This window comes from Armigeres subalbatus, chromosome 1 (genome assembly GCF_024139115.2).
Source record: "Armigeres subalbatus isolate Guangzhou_Male chromosome 1, GZ_Asu_2, whole genome shotgun sequence".
Lineage (NCBI taxonomy): Eukaryota > Metazoa > Arthropoda > Insecta > Diptera > Culicidae > Armigeres > Armigeres subalbatus.
The window spans coordinates 49843061-49864781 of NC_085139.1; the positions used below are offsets into that span (position 1 = coordinate 49843061).

Genomic DNA, 21721 nt, shown 5'->3' on the forward strand with positions numbered 1-21721 from the left:
CACCAAGAATCGCGTTTCATGTTTATACAAGACCACGTTTATCACTCGTAAGCATCAATAAAATTAATAATCTAAGTCGTCAACAAAACTAAAACTTGTGTTACCGCTCCGTCGATATCAAAAGTTTCGGTATCAACCACGGGAACAAAACTCTACCAGATAGCCCATTACTAATCCGAAGAATCATTCAAACAGTTGAAAATGCGCAAGTCTGTACATAAATTTAAAAAATCATCCATATCTGCTTTGCGCGCGCGAGACTCAAACTTTTGTAGACTACACAAAAAAAGGTCAAATTACAATTACGTCAATATATATATAAAATGGGCCCTCCTTAGCCGTGCGGTAAGACGCGCGGCTACAAAGCAACACCATGCTGAGGGTGGCTGGGTTCGATTCCCGATGCCGGTCTAGGCAATTTTCGGATTGAAAATTGTCTCGACTTCCCAGGGCATAAAAGTATCATCGTGTTAGCCTCATGATATACGAATGCAAAAATGGTAACTTGGCTTAGAAACCTCGCAGTTAATAACTGTGGAAATGCTTAAGTGAACACTAAGCTGCGAGGCGGCTCTGTCCCAGTGTGGGGATGTAATGCCAATAAGAAGAAGAAGAAGATATAAAATCCATCATCATCATCGAGGCGAACAAAACAGTTTATCAGTGCCTCAATAAATAAAAAATACAATTGTCCAAACAAACAATCCGTAGGTCAAACTTCGTCAAGATACAAAATTTATTGAATTATAAAAAGTCAATAAGTAGCTGCTTAAAAGGCAGCTTTTACGTGTGAAACACAAAGTCTCTTAAACTGTGATAATGTCGTTGCACGTTTGATATGTGTAGGCATCGAATTGAAATAATTGATACCTTTAAAAAACAAAGAATTTTGTGAAGCTCCATGCAAAAAGTATGGTGTTCTTATATCTTCCGCGTTTCTAGTGTTATATCTATTAATGTCACTTCCTCTTTCAATTCGATCACACAAATATCGAGGCAGCAATCCGTTAATTACTTTAAAAATGAACACCATTGTCAAATACACAATTCTTTGCTTCACCGAGAGCCACTGCAAAGCATCCAACAAAAAAGTTGAGGAAGTGAATCTGCTACATCTCAAAATCAAACGCATAATCTTATTCTGCAAACGCTGCAATCTCGATATTTGTGTCTGATTTGCTAAAAACAAAATGGAAGGACAAAAGTCCAAGTGAGGAGAGATGATTGATTTGTACAACTGTATTTTGCTAGCAATATTTAATTCGTTTTTCAGTCGACAGAGGATTCCATACTTCTTGGCTATTTTCTTGATGACATTGTGAATATGTTGGTCAAATTTCAATTTAGCATCAATAATCACGCCAAGATATTCAATTTCCCGTACGCGATCAAGTGTCTCTTCATCAATTTTCACCGAGACATTATCAATTGAACGATTTCGCGAAATAATCATGTACTTTGTTTTACCAATATTCAATTTCAACTGTTTGTACTTCAACCATCTATTTAAAGAATGCAAATCTTCATTCAAGCGTTCAATCGCATCTTCTAAGTCTCTAGCTGCAATGAATAACACAGTATCGTCTGCAAATAAGTTCTGCAAATAACGTTCCACGTTCTGCCGGGTACCTTGTTGCAGCGCGGTACCGCGCTGCGTCCTTATCTTCCAGAATCTATCTGCACTCTTCATCGAACCAATCGTCTTCGACTTCGTCCCACATACCCGACGTTATTCTCCGTTGCGTCGTTAATGGCTGCTTTAATTTTAAAAATAGTACTCGAATATTTTTTTTTTTCAGTTATTGCAAATTATCATCAGAATTATCAAGAGTCTATTTTATAACCATGAACTGAGAGCCGTAGAGTGACTGGTTTTGTTGCTAAAGCTGGAATGATTCTTTCAACAAGTTTGGCTGAGCCAATTCAAAAGTCCTGCAAGCGGTCAAAGACGTCAATGGCCCCTTTTATATGCATACTTCGCTTCCTGATCCAAAGCCATGAAAAAGAGCAGTGGATTGACTGGTTTTGGTGCTGAAACTGAAATCTTCCCTTCCACAGGTTCCTCGGGGCCAATCCATAGGCCCAGGAAGCGGTCAGGGCCGCCAATGGACCATTTTATATTCATACTTCGCTTCCTGATCTAAAACCACGAAAAAAGAGCCGTCGAATGACTGGTTATGGTGCTGACACTAAAATGTCCCCTTCCACAGGTTCCCCGGGGCCAATCCGTAGGTCCAGGATGCGGTCAGAGCCGTAAATGGACAATTTTATATCCATAATTCGCTTCCTGATCTAAAACTATGAGAAAAGAGCAATCGAATGACTGGTTTTGGAGCTGAAACTGAAATCTTCCCTTCCACAGGGTTCTCGGGGCCAATCCGTAGGCCCAGGAAGCGGTCAGAGCCGTCAATGGATCATTTTATATTCATACTTCGCTTCCTGATCTAAAGCTATGAAAAAAGAGCCGCCGAATGACTGATTTTGGTGCTAAAACTATGTCCCCATTTACAGGTTCCTCGGGGGCATCCCAGCGACTCCAGGATCCGTTCAATCAATTGGTTTTTCATTCTTGACACATTAGAAGCCTTCTGGAATAAAATTATAGTGGAAGATCTATCATAAAGCGAGATTGAAATGAAGTTGTGGCCTGACCCCTTTGATAAGTATCGATAGAAACCGATTATAAAGAAATGACCATATCTTACTTGATTCTGGTCCGATTCCAATCGGCAAGAGCCCTACTTCATTTGAGAATACTAATATTATTTTACTTACAACTTATCCTAATATCCACATCAAATTTACGGTTTTGAACCTACCTCTAAAAAAACCCGGAATATCTCTGGAATCCGGTGGCCATAGTCGGTTCCATGGACATACCGTGAAACTGCATTGATTTTCTAGTTCAGGCATGCCTGAATTGTCGAAATCGGATGATAACTAACTTAGTTACAACACATCTAATTTTTCCAAAAAATTGCCCATCCTAATTTTTTTGTCCATCCCCTGTATGACCCCGTAGGCCTGAATTGTAAACTTAAGGAGTTTCTTGGTAAATTAAGGGCTATGATTAGCTGTTGAATTCGCGAAGTCGAAGCAAAATTCTTCACACAAACAATGACAGTTCTTTATGGGTTTTTACAGTAGAGCAACAGAGAGGAGGAGATGGCGGCCATGTTTCACTCAAACTCTGACAGATAGCAATGGGATTTCCCATAGGAGGGAAGAGCAGAATTTGCTTCGACTTCGCGAATCAAAATTTAACTTCTATAATGAACTGTCCTCTACCTAATATCGAAGCGATTATCTAACACAGGAGAAAAGGAGGTAATACTTTGACACTTGGTACAGTATCCAAGATTTAAGCGCATTTTACACCTCCCGTGAACGTGAACGTGAACAAACTGTTTTTCGATAATAACTTCTTGATACATACTCAAATCGTGAGGGAATCATGTTCAAATGAAAGGCAGATGCTACATTTAGTAGTGAGATGCATACAAACATTAAAAATATCAATAATATCAGATTTATGAGCATTCCACGGTCATGCCTGTGAAATCATCGTGAAATCGTATCTGCGGTGAACTCACCGCAAGTGTAAACGCGACGGTGAACATGAACGTGAAGCTGTGGTGAATTCAAAAATACAAGGAGAAGAGATTGATTTTGATTTGGAGTTCACATCGACCGAGAGTGTTTACTGTTCTCGTTGAATCGGTTTTGGGTGGGTTCCTGCTTTTGTGTGTCGCTGTCGCCCTCGTATCGGTTTGGTCGGAAGGAAACTAACTCAGTAGTTTCTCATAAATGAATTGTGTTTCTTTTGACGTAAACTACGTCTAAGGGGAAGACTCTGATACAGGGTGTCAAATGAGAATTTCAAAACTGGAGACCGTCACGAAATCATGTAAGATTTGTAACATTAATAGGTCCTTTATCTTTCAATGGATTTTAATGATTTATATATCAATCGATTCGTAAACTTTCTACCAATTTGCCAGTAGTATTGAAACCATTGATTATCAACGCTAAACTATTGAAAATTTTAGTTCTTTCATGCATCGTGCATCCCCTATACAGCGCGTTCCAATCCTTGGTAATTGCCTACTTTTAGGGTATTATCTATTATTGAACTGGGTTGTATGAATGGGGTGGCCCAGCCGCTAGACAGTGGAGTCCCTACTCCTTCATAGAGTGGGAGATGCTGCTAAAGCTGGGTAGTATTGTCGTGGGATGGTTCCTTCTCTTCTATATAGAGCGGAATAGTTGGTTCAGTTTACTATATTTGGTTTTACGTAGTTTACGTCGAGCGGTCGTATCTTGTATACAACCCCAATTTTTTTTTTATTATTTGTTAATATTATTTTTTCTTTTTAAATATGTTTTATTTTAATACTTCAATCATTCGTATATTCAATCGAAAAATTTATATTTTCATAGATAGTTTACTTCATTCATAAAAAAAAATCATTATTTTTCTTTTTCTAGTTCCTTTACTCAATGTTCCATAAACATTTCCACAGTTATTATTTGATGTTTCTATTTCTATTTCTATTATGCGATTGACAGAAATGCCAATAGAACACTAAGTTAAAGGTAAGCCAAGTTTCAGTGGAATGTAGAGCCAATGCACACTGCGAAAACCCGATTTCGAACTTTTTTTTAACTTTCTTTACGAGCAATTTATAGAAGAAATCAAGGGCTTATTCGAAAGGGAATTTTCCAAGAAAATTCAGTGAGTGCTGTTTCATTGAACGTGGAACACTTCTGTATGTAGATATTGTGCATGTTTTGCCCCAATGTTCCATATATCACGAGTTTTCATATTTTTTGTCATTTTATCTTTAGGAAATTGCTTTAAAATTGTGTTCATCTCTTCACTGTGGATCCATAGAGGGGCACTAAATAAAAGTTAGAAATGGTAAAAGTTAGAAATTCATGGAATTTAGGGGTCAAATAGGCATCAAAGTGCATTTTATGCGAACTTTCATGTATTCTGTAAAAATGAATCATATTTACAAATAATTATTGATATAATTGTCTAAAAATGTTATACAGATATAGATAAATGTTTGTGAAACAATAACTAAAGAACTAAAACATTTCGCAAATGTTTTGTTTTGTGATTTATTAGATAAAACACGATTTTTAAATACTTTTGAATAGAGCCGATACCGAACATTTCCAAACCATACCCGATTGCACAACTAGACAAGAGTTATCATATTATTTGAGGGTCGATGTGACAATAGATAGGATGAGATCGGAAATATTCTTTTCTTATGCCTTTTCGCCCAAATTCCTGTATGAAATTATAAAGCTCAGTAACTGTTAGTTGAAAAATTATGGACTAATATTAATTCAATGATAATTTGTCAATTATACTATAAAAATAACAAATGTTCGTATATTCATTGAAAAAATTGATTCCAGGGGGTTTTTGAGGTCAAACAAGCTCAGAAGCTTATTTTATGTTAAAAATAAATTCTCAAAAATGCGCTTTGATGATTATTTTACCCCAACATCACTTTAATTTCCAACTTTTACCAATAAAATATGCATAGTACTTTTTGAGGATCCACGATGAAGAGGAAAATACAATTTTAGTACAATATTTTATAGATAAAAGGACGAAAAAATGAAAAATTTTGATTTATGGGACATTGAAGTAAAACGAGCTCAATAACTACATACAGTAGTATCCCGCGTCTATAAAAAAAATCACTCACCGAATTTCTTTGAAAATTTCCTTTTGAATAAGCCCTTATTCTCCTCTGTGAGTCGTCCGTGAAAAAAGTTATTCTATTTTGTAAAAAAAATATATTTAATGATCTTTGAGACTTGTATGACCCCAAAGTCCCCTATAATTCAATACATTCAATGAAATATATGATTATTCGTTATTTTCATTATATCATTGGCAAATATCATTTGAATTAATTGTATTGTCAGTTTCGCTGGTAACAAAACGCATCGATCACTTTTTTGCACCTTTAAAATCGTCGCCAATATCTTTAATTTAAATGTGTGTTAATGCAAAGCCAAATCATTAAAGCATGCAAAAAAAAGTACTCAATTTCTGGAAATAATCTGATTATTAAAATCAAACAATTTTGTTCACAGTTTATCTAACAGATCTTATGGCCATGTTTGCTGGCGACGATTTCGGCGACAATTTGCTTTGCGACAATCTTAAATCGACGTGGCCGAAAAATTCAAATAAAATGCATATTGACGCTTATTAAACAACAAAATCCCTTTAATTTTCAACTTTTACCAGCAAAATATACGTAGGTAGTACCCTTCTGTCGATCCACAGTGAAGAGATAAACACAATTAAGAGCAATGTCCTAAAGACAAAATGACAAAAATATGTAAACTCGTGATGTATGGGATATTGGGGCAAAGCGAGCCTCATAACTACATACAGAAGTATTCCACGTCCTTGATTCTTAAATTCTTTGGAAAATTCCCTTTTGAATAAGCGCTTCATCTCTTCTGTAAGTTGTCCGTAAAAAATGTTATTTTTTTCCTCTTTTGAAACCTTGTGTGCAATGAAGGAAAAATATCATTTTTTTTTCGTGTGTTTTTACAACACCATTATTATTGTTCATTAATTATAATTTGTACATTTGCTTATTTATTGAGTCGCTGATTTACTAGGTTTTTAAAATTAATTTATTGATTTATTATTTTTTATTGTTGATATATTAGATTTTTGATTTATTAGTTTTTTTTTTAATTTATTAATTCACTGCTCATAAAAGCATAACATTCCCATATAGATAGCAAATCTTGTAAATATTGGACAGTTATGCTTGCAGCGGAAGTTTAGTAATTTTTTAAATATTAATTGATTATTTCATCTTTTTTTATTCATCCATTTATTAATTTATTATTTCATTGATTTATGAATTTATTAATTTGTTTATTTATCAATTTGCTAATTTAATAATTTATTAATATAAGTTTATAAACTTATTTATTATGAAATATATATTTATAATTCTACTATTTAATTTTTTATTATTCTATTATATTTATTATTTATTATTTTTTAATGATTCAATAATTTATTAATTTATTTATTTCTGAATTTATTAATATAAAAATTTATCCATTTATTAATTTTTCAAATCAATAATTTTGTAATTTAATCGGTTGTTCATTTTTAAATTTATCAACCTATTAATTTCAAGTTATTTATTTATTTATTGTTTATTGTTTATTCAAAGTCTTAGCTATATTAGATATAAATGCTTGGGCATACTTTTTCTACTTTGCCTATTAGGCTACTGCTGAATCATTTGATATGCTTCTGAATGCTTGCGCATCGTCTCTGTCGTTCACGGTGAACAGATTTTCAGAATGCTTTTGCCATTCGAACGTGAACGAGCTCCGTGGAATTTTTTTACCTGAATTCACCAGAGAAAGTTTCTCTCCTCTTTGATATTTACACCATATACGCCATATACACCACAGCGATACAGGGAGAATGAAGAATCTAACAAGATGTGTAGATTGCCTCTCTGACGTTTTCATCCTGCCTGTCAGTCCGCCCTTGTTTTTTTGTACACACATGCTCGTATGCTCTTTGCGTTATGGTACAAATATTAATAATAATTATTATTCAAAATGTTTGTGATTAGGTTGTGGTTTGTGATTAATCATAACATGCTCCTATATCAATAACATTCGCGAAACAGGCAATTTAGGCTCAATTTGTGTCGTGTTATGTTGTAATCCTGCTGCTGAAAAAATCACAAAAATGAAAAATAAAACAATTTGAGCTCCGATTCTTTGTTTTCGAATGGTATTGATTTGGGTACATGGTATGAATTTAAGGAGCAGTTGCCCTATATGAATTTATTCAATAAAGGTGTTTATTTGAAAATCAGAAAACATGACTTCCATGAAAACTCAAGAAAGTGACTTATTGTGACTTATTTACATAACTTAGATAATGACTATCAACAAAATCTTAGCACAGCAAAAGTTATTAAATGCATATTAAGACTTTCAATAGTAAGCACAACAATTATATACGATACGATATGTGATAAATTGAATTTTATACACCAAAGCTTGGGCAAAAATTGGGATTTTTTATTGGCGAACTCTGGTCAAATATTCAACCATTAATTAACACTATTCGAACAAATGAATAATAAATTTAAAAAAAAAATGTGATAAAGAAAAGTATTTAACAAATGTAAGTCAAAAGAGAAAGCCAAAAATTATATCTAGCAAAAGTAAAAAAAAAATAATTCCTCATCAAATTAAACTTGTTATTGTAGATCCAGTTGAAAAACGAACTGAACTCTCGCGACAATCGCATTTTCTCTCATTTCCGGATGTCGCAACTGCATCGCGACTAGTGCGCATCTATGCCATAGCCGTGCGCCATCATGCGCACCACTCGCGATGCAGTTGCGACATTCGAAAATGGGAGAAAATGCGATTTTCGCGAGAACTCAGTTCGGTTTTCAACTGGATCTACAATACTACATGTCAAAATCAATCGTTCAAATGGGATAGAAGTCACTAGATATTGAGCACTAGAATGAGTCACTAGAATTTGAAGAAATTACTCCTCTTTTCGTACATTCGTTTTTTTTTGTGATCATGTGAATTACATGCTTCGTGGGTAGGTTTACCAGAACTACTCAAACTCGCTAGAGTTAAATAAAACCATCATCGACAAAACGCTGCGTTCGCATCCTCACGAGCTCGTGAGTGATTACTTTCCATCTCATTTATTTTTATTTTCGTATCTCTCTGTTCAGTAGATTTGCTTCTTGCAACATTGCAAATTGCTTCATATTTCAATTGCATTATCAATTTATTTATCTAATATTAGGCCGATACAAATATTTAAAACCAATTATGTCTCCCCCCCCCCTCGGTTTTTTTGCCCAAAAATAATATTTTGAGGGAGCAACAAAAAAAATTTGGGCAATTTTGAGGATTTTCAAAAGATTCTTTAACAAATCCGAGGAGTTTTATTGATTTTTTCCATTTCAATGTTTATTTTTTATTATCACCCCCTTAACCTTTCGAAGACCAGTAGGACATAATTTAAATTAAATATTTGTAACGGCCTTATTTCATTCAACGAATATTTGATAAATTAATATTTATACATTTCGAAGAAAATCATTAAAAATATAGGCCAACATTCTTGTACATAGAAATTTGTTTATACATTTTGTAATGATCCTGTACAGAATTATATAGATAATTTAACAAAATGTGTTGTTCTCTCCTTTGATGCATACCAGTCGAAAGATAATATTTGGATTCAGGTTAATTGACCACCGGAACTTGTTAATTCAACTTTGAACGGTGCAAAATGTATACATTTGATAGCACAGTTGAAAATTTGCCATTCAAAATCATTAAGTATATGTAACTACTGACTTTTCATAACAAAATTCCCGAACATTTCAACGAAAATTACGATTAAAATTAAATAACTTGATCAACATCGTTCCTTAGATTACCCACTCAAATAATTCATATACATATATGCGACAATATGTTTCATTTTTATTTTCTTCGTTTACTACTGCACGCTTACTTGCTGCCTGCATTCGTGGGCAATAATTCAACACTTCCAACTAGACTCGATTGTCCACGACGATGTTCACTGTGAAATTATCGCTCTTTCTCACCTCTTGTTCATGTTCATGTTCACGGGAGGTGTACAGAGGGCTTTACATCGGACTAGAAAACATATGAAGTTAAATAATATAAAAAAAGAATGTTTACTGTAAGATCATAACTTTTTAGTAATTCTAACCGCGTTTCAAATTATTTGATTTTGATTTGGATAAATTTACGATGTTTCCGGGGGGAGGGGGGAGGTTTGATACACATGGAATAGGTTTAAAAAATCAACATGCTTGTTATTGCGTTTGGTATTGCTTCCTCTTTTATCCTATCTTCCAAGAATTCAAGATGCATTTTCAAGCTTTTTCATCTGATTCTAAACAGGATATTTTGGACTCGATTTTGGAGAGAACAATTTATTCCAAAACATAATGGTACTAATGAAATGACCACTCTCATCCAGGACACACGATGAGGATGTATTTTTCAAGCAAAACATTTAATGAGCAAACTTCATTATATATATTTTTATTTTTATTTAAACTGTATGATTATATACATATAAAATAACCATCAGGGCACCCGATTGAAGCGAATTGGATAGAAAGACTTGGATTGCCAGATTCCTATTTTTAACATTTCCTGGATAAAGGGCGAACCCTATCTATTGAATCAATCTGGGAAATGAGGGCTTAATTGTATTAATGTTTGTACGAACTTTCTTCTGGAAGGAGATTCTCTACTCATCCCGTGGATTCGCATAAACGTCTTTGCTTATAAAACCACCCTATCCATTTTACGCCTTCCTCAAAAGTCTGATGAAATACAATCAGCAATATAAACAGGATCAGGATTTGTCAGATAGGGTTTCTTACCCCATTCCCGGCCTAATATGCGTACGACTGCATTATTTAGTTGATATTTATGACAGGAAGCAACTTTTCCTGATTTTTGTGGGCTGTATAATACTGCAATGGGGTTCACTTCTGCTTAAAAAATAGCTATTCGTGCTAAATATCGTTCAAAAAAGCTTTTATTTGATTTAAAATAACGAGGTGCAGCACTCATTTCAGTCATAGCGATTTGCCATTCCGGCACACGTAAAACCAGTTCCCGGCCTAAACAAAATTTTACTCGATCTCTCAACATTTTACTCTCATTCTCTCTCGGGACGGTAGAAAATGAGACGTAAACAAAAATATGCACGTTCCACGACAACAAGATTTCAGATGGTATTATTCATAATCATTTTTATTTGGTTGAGAAGATATATTTACTCATCCAAAATTCTTCCAAACAATATTAAAAACAATATTGTTTTCACCTTTTGAAATCGAAAGAATTATGAATAACATGATAGCGTCAACGTATTAGACAATTTCCCTATAAACGATGAAGGATCATTTTCATAATCCTGGCTTTTTGGCAGCACGGTGCGACTAGAAGCTCTTGGGCCGAGGTGAACTTTTGTTCGGTTTGAGAATACATTTTAAAATGTATTCTATTATGTTTAAATAAGTTCTAGTGAAACAAACTAATAGGAAGAATTGAAGTGCGTGTGTTTAGAATTATGGTGTGGTGATTAACAACTTAAAGCAATGGTTGTATCGAGCACTGTGACGATTTTCAGGTACGTGTTTATTTGATGATACCGTTTTGTAAAAGTGGAAAGAATCACTCCGGCTCAGTGGTGTGGCAAAGGAGAGCGAAGTTTTGAAATCTACATTTTTATTTTCTACAATTGGATCAATTAGGAGTAAAACAAGTGGTTGAAATATATTGAGTATTGTGAAAGATAAATGGGAGACTTTATAAAAATTATCAATCAAGAACCAACGGCTTCCAAACAGTATAAATCATTAGTTTTCTGTGCAGTGAGCCGGGAATCGGGTCCATAGGCCCAAGTAGTGATTTACCCTATCACCAGTGCTATTGGCAGTTGCCTTGCTACAATAGATGGTTGTATTATCATCGTAGTGTTATCATCGTTATCATCATCATCATCATCAATCACTGGTCGACAGTAAATTTGTACTCGCAATGCTCATATGGTGCATTTAAGGTTCTCGACCTCTAAAATCGATTGATTGCTGGCGTTTGTTGTCCCCACGAGTGTTGTTCAGGCAAAAATAGGCCTTCAGCAGGAAACGATAGTTAGGGATTTTGAAAATTGGTCAGCATCATGGTGCATTTGTGCGATGATTTATCTTGTTACTAAACTTTTTAAGCCAATTTCATCTCATCCGTTTTATTGAATAAATGAACATGTGTGCAAGCATTTGTATGGCACTTGTATTATGTGAACCCTCAACCAAATTGCATGTTGGGAAGTACATGCTCTTGGTTAAAACGTCGAATACTGCGATCAAGAAATCATTAAATTCATGATTTCAAACCGCAGGTTCCCAGTTGTCTTCTAAGCTATTTTCACAATTCTTTCACGGATGTATTATCTACATTATCTAGTTTACCTGTAGTTTGCTAGTTTGTTATGTTTCTAGGAATCCTATTTTTTTGGCTGGATCAGCTGGAGTACTAATACTGTCTTTCAAAATGTAGACAATTTCGATTTACCAAATTCAATATGAATAAAATTTATCGATTAAGAAGAACTTCAAAACGGACATCAACCCGGATAATCTTTGCAAGACCCCAAAGCCATTGCGTTTTTTGTACAGTCCAAATTAGTTTGATGCAGATGTTCTAGGTTCTTCATTTTTTTTTATTCCTTTATTTACTCAGGCACTCTGTGTTACTTAACCGCTACTGTGCCGATATCTACTGTGGTATTCTGCTGTGCAGAATCCACACAGAATCTATTTTTAGATTTCCATTACCATTATTGTTTCGTTGCCAGTTCATCTCATCGTCAGTCCGTTGTGTCCGTTTGTCCATGTCGTGCATCCAATGATCGTTGCATTGTTCGGTTGCCATTTTATCCGGGTACGTTGGAGGAATGACTCCGAGAAGAGCAAGTTGTCAGTCGTCATCAGGCAGCCATGACGATAAGACGCGTCTCCCAATACGCTACCGCATGGACTGCGCATTCCTGAAAAACACTCATGGGACATTCAGATATCGTAATAACTTAGATTATCGTAATAAGTTAGTATTTTAACTTATCTGAACATGCAATCATGCAAACATCATGTAGGTGACTTCAACGCCGTTAAAGCGATGACCCCCTTCCTATTTTGTGACCAAATAATCTCGGGATTTTCTCAATCAAACAACAAACGCCAGTACCCAGTCGATTCTAAAGGTCAAGAACTACAAATGCAACAAGAGCATCGCGAATACAAACTTTTTTCTCTGATTTTGTCGTCCAGTGATAATCAATCCATTTTTTCTTCACTATTTCCTTACATTCAGATTCTGCTCTATTGTTATTCCATAATTCACGTCCAGATCGTTGGTCTGTACATTTCCTCACACATGTGAAACATACAAAATCGAACTTTTGGATGAATTCCTTTCCAATATTTAACATTGATTAGGGTATGACACTCACAAATCACTCTCACTACAGTCTAAGATGTAAAAATCAATATTTCTATCAGAAAATTATATTGGCATTAAAGCATGATTTGCATTAGGTATTTGAAAATCTAATTTTGGAATCCACTTTCGTTTATAGTCAAGCACCGAAACTGCTATTAGCTGATATTCGCAAAGCAAACATTAAAACGTGTGACCGCAAATCATTATTGGGTTGCAAATTCCAAGCCACTACTTACTAAACACCTAGCACTAGCAAGTCTGGAAGTCAATAACCAGAAATAAATAGGAAAAGTGTACATAACGATAGAGCGTGGTAGAATGGCCCCTCAATAATTTTCAACATACACTAGCATACATTTAGATTTCAATAGAAATGTGTTCTAGAAATACTCAAACATTGATGAAAAAAATGTTCGTAAAATGTGATTTCAATTCATGGACAAACACAAGTATGCTGACCTTACAAAATGGCACGAAACATATTTGTCATAATTTTATAAATTACTTGGATGTCATATACATTTGGAAAAAGCACTCGATTCATCCTACGGTAGTAAGAATCCATGATATAGGTTGGAAAAAATAATCTCAATTTATACGTTCTGTAACACTTTCCCCCCAAACAATACGAAAGAATGCTCATTGATGTGGAGAGGTAGCGGATTGTCTGTTGTTTTTGGCCTTCTTTCTTTTGAGCCACGAGCCAACCAACTTAATGAGTGAAGCTTCCGTGCTGAATTCCAGTCCAGCTGCAGCTCTGTAGTTTACGATTCGATTGGCGTTCCATTCAATAGGCATGTGAGCTGGTGGATGGACGTAACGAGCGTACATGGGTAGAATACTGGCCAGAAAAGAAATGGTAAACAATTCTAGGTTTAAGCGATATATTATGTAGGTGAGGCTGCCAGTGCCAGGTGCCAACACACTTTTGGTGTAATATTGCTCTAAATAAATGTTGGATCAAGTGAAATTGCGATGATCGTTGATACTAGGGGAACAGACGGCTTTGGCAGGTTTTGTTCTATTATTATCAGGGGGGTATTTGTCGACTGAATTTTATGAAATTTGGCCACAATATTCTTTGATATGCAAAGAATGTTTAGACCAGATTTGCCAGAATCAGCCATACAAAACCCCCCTGACAATAATAGCCGTCATTCCCCCTAAAGATGCAAAAAGTTTTTTTTTGCAATTCTGAAGCATAATGTATACTTTAGGAATTCGCAAAAGATTAAACTTCTACAATTCAGTGATTTAACAGTTCTAATGGGTACAAGACTCTCTGTAAAAGTAAATACAGTGACATACAAAATATTTCATGAAATTTTTTAAATGAACCTTCCTTTTAAAAATAGTGCATGTGACAACATATGGTACGCACATGTTGTTACCATCACTAAGGATTGCACTCAATTTAAAGCGCTAAAAACAAACATTCTTAATATGACACATAGGAAGTTTTGAGTGGTTTTCATATCTTTGGGTCTTTGCCATGTTTGGTATCAAAATTCCTCTAATCATATGCCATAATTTGCGGTTTGCCTTAAAAAAACGACCAGGAAAACTACAGCTAAAGTTGACAGCAGCATCGAACATCTCACTATTATTTATCCGTTTAATCCAACCGAGAAAATCGAAAACACATGCAGTGTAACTTACCGAAAATCTAACGGATCGTGATCCAAAAAGTTGGGCAATATCCGCGCTGCGGGATTGCTGTCGTCCTTGATCATCAATATTCCCCTGCCCAGGGTCAAATTGTTGGCCTCCTCCATGAACTGCAACGATGCCAACGCTTGCTCTCCGGCACACTGCAGCAGTCCAGCAGAGGGACTTGCTTTGATACAGTAATCAAACGTTTCCAACTCCACACCGGAAACAGTCGTTGTTATCGATTGCGTCAAATCGTGAAGGATACAATTAATCACCAGCCAGGAACTGGCCATGCCGAAGACATTGACCTGCGACAGAATCATTTCGAACAAACTTCTGGCACTCAATTGAATATAAATCACTGTTTCAACACAAATTGGGTTCAAAGAGCGTGATTACCGTTCTGTATCATCACGGGTTCAATATATCTTCTTGACACTAAAAGTCCTTATTAGGAAGTCAACGGTGTAATCACCGGCCACACCGCACGGGTTGCTTTTTATCCTTTTTTGAGGTTCTACCGTCCTTCTGCTGTTTAAACGTAATCGCCTCAGGGACCAAAGCATCCCAATCCATAAAATTAAACCTTCCCGGTAAGGAGTATCTTTCTAAACCGTGGATTCACTTGCTTGCGTTCATGGTTTTGCGTTGGAACTGAAAATCCTGTCACGAACTCGTCTTGTATATATAACCATCACTTTACGCGGTCGTCTCCGGGGGAGTCGGAGACACTCTGAAAGATGGTGCCACTTGGATTTAGCTACAAATCCAAAAATCGCAAAGAACGAAAACAATGGACTTTTCTTGGCGGCGCCATGGGAAAATGGCTGTCAACCGGAACGGGGGTGGCTCGAGGCGGTCGGTGCTTTACGGTATGACGGTACAGACCCGCCACCAGGCAAAACAAGGTGAACCGATCCGAAAATCACATCATCACCTGTTACGGCAGCAGAGATTTTACTGCTGCGCTGGTGGTGCTGACTGTTCGGAACAATAAACATGGTACCTGGTGGTAGTTGGCAAAAGTAGCAGGTGGTCATCAGGAACTGGGTGAGTGAGTTTGCATGGTTTGCGAATCAACTGATCTGGACAGTGATGCCAAACATTTTTCCCATGATACGGATCATTTCTATGTCGCTCTCAGACATCATTTCTATAAAAGGTTAATCGGAACTTCAACTGAACATAACCTATTGTGGCCGACAGGGTACTCACTACTCATGTACCTTTTGGAAATTCCAATGATGTTATTTCAATGATTTTTCACAGCTGAAAACTCCGTAACATCTGGGAGCTCATCGAAATGGGGCATCTGTGAAAAAATCATGGTGTTACGGTGAGGATGAATGTGGGGAGGAGCATGTGTCAAACGGGGAATCCTTTTTAACACGTGGATGGCCTTTTTTAACACGTGTATCCAGAAATTGATATACAAACTTTAACAATTTTCAATTAAAATAATCTTAAAGGCAGAGGGAAGGGCGGAAGTTCTACAATACGTTCGATTACATGTATTTGTGCGCCACTTAAAGACGGATTTAGAACGCTAGTAGATCTCGCGACGACGCTTGCAAATCACTACTTTTATTACGTACGTGAACAGAGAAACTGAGATTTTATTTCCAAAATCTAAACGAGTGTATGTTCTTGCAAAGGTGATTTTTTAGGAACTGATTTTTGTCCGTTTGTAGCCTCTTAGATACTTTTTATTGATATTTATTTAAGTAATTTTTCAGTTTTTATATAGACCTCATCCCTGATACTCTTAGATGCTTCCCATAAACAAGAATCAGCTGGGCAACTATCAGAAGTTGATCGTTACATCTACGAATGAGAAGTAAGAAGTGAATAGTGAAAAGTGAAAAGGTAGAAATATGTAAGTAGTGAGGAGTGAAAAGTTAGATTTATCTCATCCTGTTACGGAGACACGGAGACGTTCGGACCTCTCAAAGGCAAACTTGTCCTTTTAGTTCAGAGTAAGCTTTAAAAATATCGAGACTTCTTCGTTCACAAATCCGTCCTCCTGTAACAAGTTTTTATGTTGAGATAAGTGTCCTTCAAAGATAGTTATTTAAACTAAAAACGGCTACGCAGTTTTTAAGGGTTGAAACAAGATTATATTTGTCCAACGTTTCGACACGGGGCTGGTGTCTTCATCAGGGGAAAAATATTATGTTTGTTCCTTGTCTAATGTTTAGTCTAGACAAGGAACAAACATAGACTGCGTAGCCGTTTTAAGTTAAAATAACTATAAACAGTCGATCATTCGAAAGTACAAAGATAGTAATTTATTAATAGAAAATAATCAAAATTAACTTTTAACTTCGTGCGTTACCCGGTGACGAGGGGCCCACAACTGTTGCAAACATACCCCTCCCCGTATTCCTGAAAGTTACTTCAACCATACCTCCAATATTACGTATGTCCAGGACAGCCAACTTAGTCACCGGCCGTACACAAATTTCTGCTGAAGTTCTCACATTTCCTTTTCTTACTCGTCCATGGTGCACTCTAACGAAGACTCCTCGATTCCAGCTATTTCTCACCTTTTCGTCGAAAGCTAAGACTAAATCGCCAACTAGTAGCGGTCACACCTCGCTGAACCACTTCGTCTGGCTTCAATAACTGGTATATATTCCTTGATCCACCTCTTCCAGAATCTATCCAGCATTACCTTAACACGGTTCCAATTTGAACGCAACACCGATTCTTCGTCCTGGAGTTCAGTGCGTGTTGGCTCTTGTTTCGGACGGTAGGACGATCGCGCGATTGCCGAAATTTTGTGTTCTGCATTGTGCGACTGGTAATAAAGTTAATCAGTTCAGTGCGTGTTGGCTCTTGTTTCGGATGGTAGAACGATCGCGCGATTTGCCGAAATTTTGTAAAATCCAGCGAAACATTTGTAAAATCCAGGTTACTTTGTCCTCCTTTGGACGGTTCGTAAGTAAATTGATGAATATATTTTATTATTTTTTCAGCATATACTGTTATTGACAAACGCTCTATATTGTCGAATAGAGTTCCCTATTATTCACCTTACCCACTAACACAAATTTTCCTTCCCAAGACATCTATGAAGGTAGTATGGGTTCCCTGCATCTTCACTAGTAGATGTTGAATTAACATTCCTTCCCTTCCTTCCGTGATTGTAAAAACGTGGCCAGGTTTACAACTGCTACTGTATAGGAAAAGGTACTAATCCCAAGTACAAATTTGCGACAATATACAGTAGATTGCTCAATTGAGCATTGTATAGCCACCCACGATTTGTACAATCACATATGCTATGCTATGCTAACACCGATTTTTCGTCCTGTGGTGCTACTGCTGGTTGGCATACCACGTTGGAACAAAGAAGCAGACATTGATTTGGGGTCAGCGCCTTATCCTCTGCAGCTTCCAACTGTAGGTTCGTGAGGAGGCGTGTGTTCACTATAGACTCAACTTCAGCTAATGTTGTGAGCAATGTAGCTTCATCGGCATTTCTGGGGATCTCCATGGAAGTCAACCCATTTTTTACTTCACCAGCCTTTCCCATACGCCCCCCATGTGTGGAGCGTAGGGAGGGTTCAGCATCCGCTGTGTAACTGCATTAGTAAATGACGTTGATAGTTCAGCGTTCATTCGACGAATTTGTTCTCTGAGCTCTTTCCTTGCTCCTTGGAAATTCGCTCCTTGATCCGAGTATATCTCGAACGGATCACCACGGCGAGCTATAAATCTTCGGACAGTCATCTTGCATGATTCTGTGGCAAGAGTGAATGCCACCTCCAGGTGAACTACCCTGGTTGTGAGGCAGGTGAACAGCACCACCCACCGCTTGGCCTTAGCTCGGCCGATTCTCACCGTCGGTGGTCCAAAATAGTCAAGGCCGGAAAAGGTAAATGGCTTCACGTAAGGCGCAAGTCGCGCCTCCGGAAGTGAACTCATTCGTGGTGCCTGTGGGACAGATTGTTTTCACTTTGCATAGTTGATAATTTCTCGCTACTTTCTACACCAGAGCTCTAAGCGTGGACGTACTTCTGCCTCACTTCATTGACGATCGTCTCATTGTTGGCATGGCCAAACATGCGATGAATTTCCTCGATGATCAACGCCGTCACGTAGTGCCCTTTGGGCAGAATCACTGGGAATTTCACATCGCTTGCTAACCAGGGGACTGCAACAATTCGATCATCCTTTCGTATGACACCATCAGCTCCAATTAAGGGACATAACTTGAGAAATCTCACTGGTTTTGTCTAGGACTTTCGATACGCCGGTTGGAGCCTGTTGGTTTGATTTCAGGAACAAGTATTCGCTAGGAAACGCTTCACGCTGGACCGAGCGGAGTATGGTCCATTCTGCTTTCTACAACTCATCACTGCCGATAATTCTGTAAACTGACAAGTCTACTCTGTTGACTGCCTTATGAAGATTGCTGCAGAATCGCAGAACGTATCCTAGGAGGGCACACACTAATCTTTCCCATTTGGAGAAGCGTCTAAAACGTATAGTTTCTTGTGACTCATTCTGTTGGTAAGCGTAAGTGGTGCTCGAGTTTCTTCATCGGTGGTCCAGTTTTTGTTTTGTTCGGGCCACTCTGGTTCATCTTTGTAGAGAAATTCTGGTCCTTGCACCCATCTGCTTCTGTTTGGACCATTTCCCCACTTCGTTGCCTCATCCATCCGCCACGTTCCAAGCCGATGGCACCTTTCTCCACTCTGAAACATCGGTATTTTCCTGAATTACGCTGATCCTGAAGTCCTCAAACTAATGAAATCTTCGCTGGTCAGATCGTATCCAGGCAAGCACAGTGTTGGAGTCACTCGAGAATATTTTCCGGCTGATGATGATAGTATGGTTGTTGGTGATGGACTTCATTAACCTCGTCCCAAACACTGCGGCTTGTAGTTCCAGTCTAGGCACGGAAAGTTGTTTGAGCGGCGAGTTAACTATTCACGGACGTGATAGCCTTTTTAAAAAACAACTACTCTACTTGCTAGTCTAACATAAACTGACTTTTAATTTCCATCAATGGTTTAATCACAACTCAATAAAATCATAATTGTCGAATTGCACTTCTCCACTGCGCTCCATCGTCCGTCGTCCGGTCTTCGTCAGCAATCCATATTGTCCCCGTTTCTGATGTATTTCGTTGCCGACCAAAGGTAATGGCGATGGTCAGCATTCTTCATCGTCGTCATTGAGCTCGTCGATCAGGTGGCTCGTTCGTTCGATGCCCCCGTGATGATGTCTTCGTTGCCAACCAAATGAATTATGATGGTCAGCATTCTCCGTTGTCGTCATGTGTCGTTGAACAGGTGGCTTCGGCCGTTAACTCGACCTTCCTTAGAGATTCGGTTCCATACGAATCAGGTTAGCTGGTAAAGGTTTTCGAAAGATGTTATGATGTTGACTGTTCGTTTCATTTGAGATGTTCCTAGATTTCTCGTTGAACTCAATCTTAAAGGATCGTCTCCTGAAACAGCTGAGAATAAACAAACCAATTATGAGCGGAGAGAATGAAATTCCTCCTAGTACTGTCCAATGTGGCCAACTTAAACTTTTGGCCGATAAGCGAATGATGTCCAGTTCCTCTCTGGTTTCCATATGCAATTTGTGAAGATGTTTCAAGCTGATGTTGAGAACTTCTCTGTGTTTACTTACTTCAATGCCGTCCAATGGTAGTCGCATAGGATTGCCCGGCAGATTCTGTGTTCTCTTGTGGTATGCAACATCGTTGATGCTTAGATAACAGTTATCAAAGTAGATAACGAATGATCCAGACAGATTTCTGTCGGTAATTCCACAATTTGATGATAATGTAAAATTTGCTGCTGAATTGATTAGCAGGTGTTGATCATCAAGATAGATGACTTGTTCGATGAGTGGATTCACCGTAAAATTACAAGTTGCGGGATTGCCTCTTAGTAAACGTGGTAGGCATGTAGAGTTATCTGGATAAACTTCCCTTTGGTCGTATATAGTTGGTTCAATAGATTTTACCTGGTAAACCTCCTTTTCGTGAATGAGATAGAGTGGGTGGGGTACATGAATCTGCTTCCGGTCTAGCACAATGGGATATATGTGCACCTTGTTGAAGATCCTCTGGTCCAGTTTCGGCAACTTGATGATAAGTGCAATTTCTAGTTTGTTTGAGACTATTGATGTTGTTGTGTAGGATATAGCTTCTAAAACTGTGTTACCCGTTACATTTTGTTTGTTTAAATCCGTAATCAAAATTTCAATTTCCTGTTGACTAAGGACCTTTTCATTCAACAATCCTAACTTTGCCAAAGTGATAGTTTCTATAATCTGATTTAGTTTTTCGATTAAGTAGTTCAAGTGGAACAATATTCTAGTGCAATACATTTCAATGGAACCTGAATTAAACAAGCTGATGGCCTTTTGGGTTTTGAAGATAGCTTCCTTTAACTGCAAATTTACCTCTCTGTTAATTCTAATCTGTTCGTTATTATTAATAATCAAATTATTGATGGAAGAATTAATGATTTGCAAATCGTTAGCATCGGGACTTCCTGCTACATATTTCCACGCTGTACCTAAACTATTCCAACGTTTGTGTCTTCTAATTGGTTCGAGAGTTTTGAATGCAAAGTCTAATTCATTAAATTTTTCAACTATTAAGTCTGTAAATTGGTTTTTACTGAAATTATCGAATTGATCCCTAAGGCTCCTGACTTGGGTTTTGACATTGGTTAGGTTGAAATGATGTATATAATATTTATGATCGATTCTAATCCGGGCGCTGCCATGCTGAAATGTCAAAATCGGCTGGTGTCTCACGTCTTGTATGTCGATGGTCACGTTTGGTGTGGATTGTAGTGAGTCATGTTTCGTGAAGAATATTAGTAAGAGTCTGGAAGCAAAAGGGTTTGAAAGTCTTTTCTTAGAATTTCCTAATTGTCAAATCATCCTTGTGGATGCGTCTTCCATCTTCGGTGGTTATAGT

General features: G+C 37.2%; 2 protein-coding genes across 2 annotated transcripts in view; both read right to left on the reverse strand.

The window, feature by feature from the left end:
• LOC134206158 (uncharacterized) overlaps positions 1-15367 on the reverse strand; it is a 62312-nt gene extending 46945 nt beyond the window's left edge. Inside the window, exon 1 of the mRNA XM_062681849.1 lies at positions 14773-15367. Coding sequence (XP_062537833.1) covers positions 14773-15089 — 317 coding nt within the window. The 5' untranslated portion in view covers positions 15090-15367. The remainder of the gene's footprint in view (positions 1-14772) is intronic.
• Positions 15368-20138: 4771 nt separating this feature from the next.
• Positions 20139-21234, reverse strand: LOC134208377 (uncharacterized). The gene is made up of 2 exons (XM_062684362.1): positions 20290-21234; positions 20139-20236 (listed from the first exon to the last, which is right to left on the reverse strand). The coding sequence occupies exons 1-2, from the start codon at positions 21118-21120 to the stop codon at positions 20213-20215; spliced, it is 855 nt and encodes a 284-aa protein (XP_062540346.1). The 5' UTR covers positions 21121-21234; the 3' UTR covers positions 20139-20212.
• Positions 21235-21721: the final 487 nt, after the last annotated feature.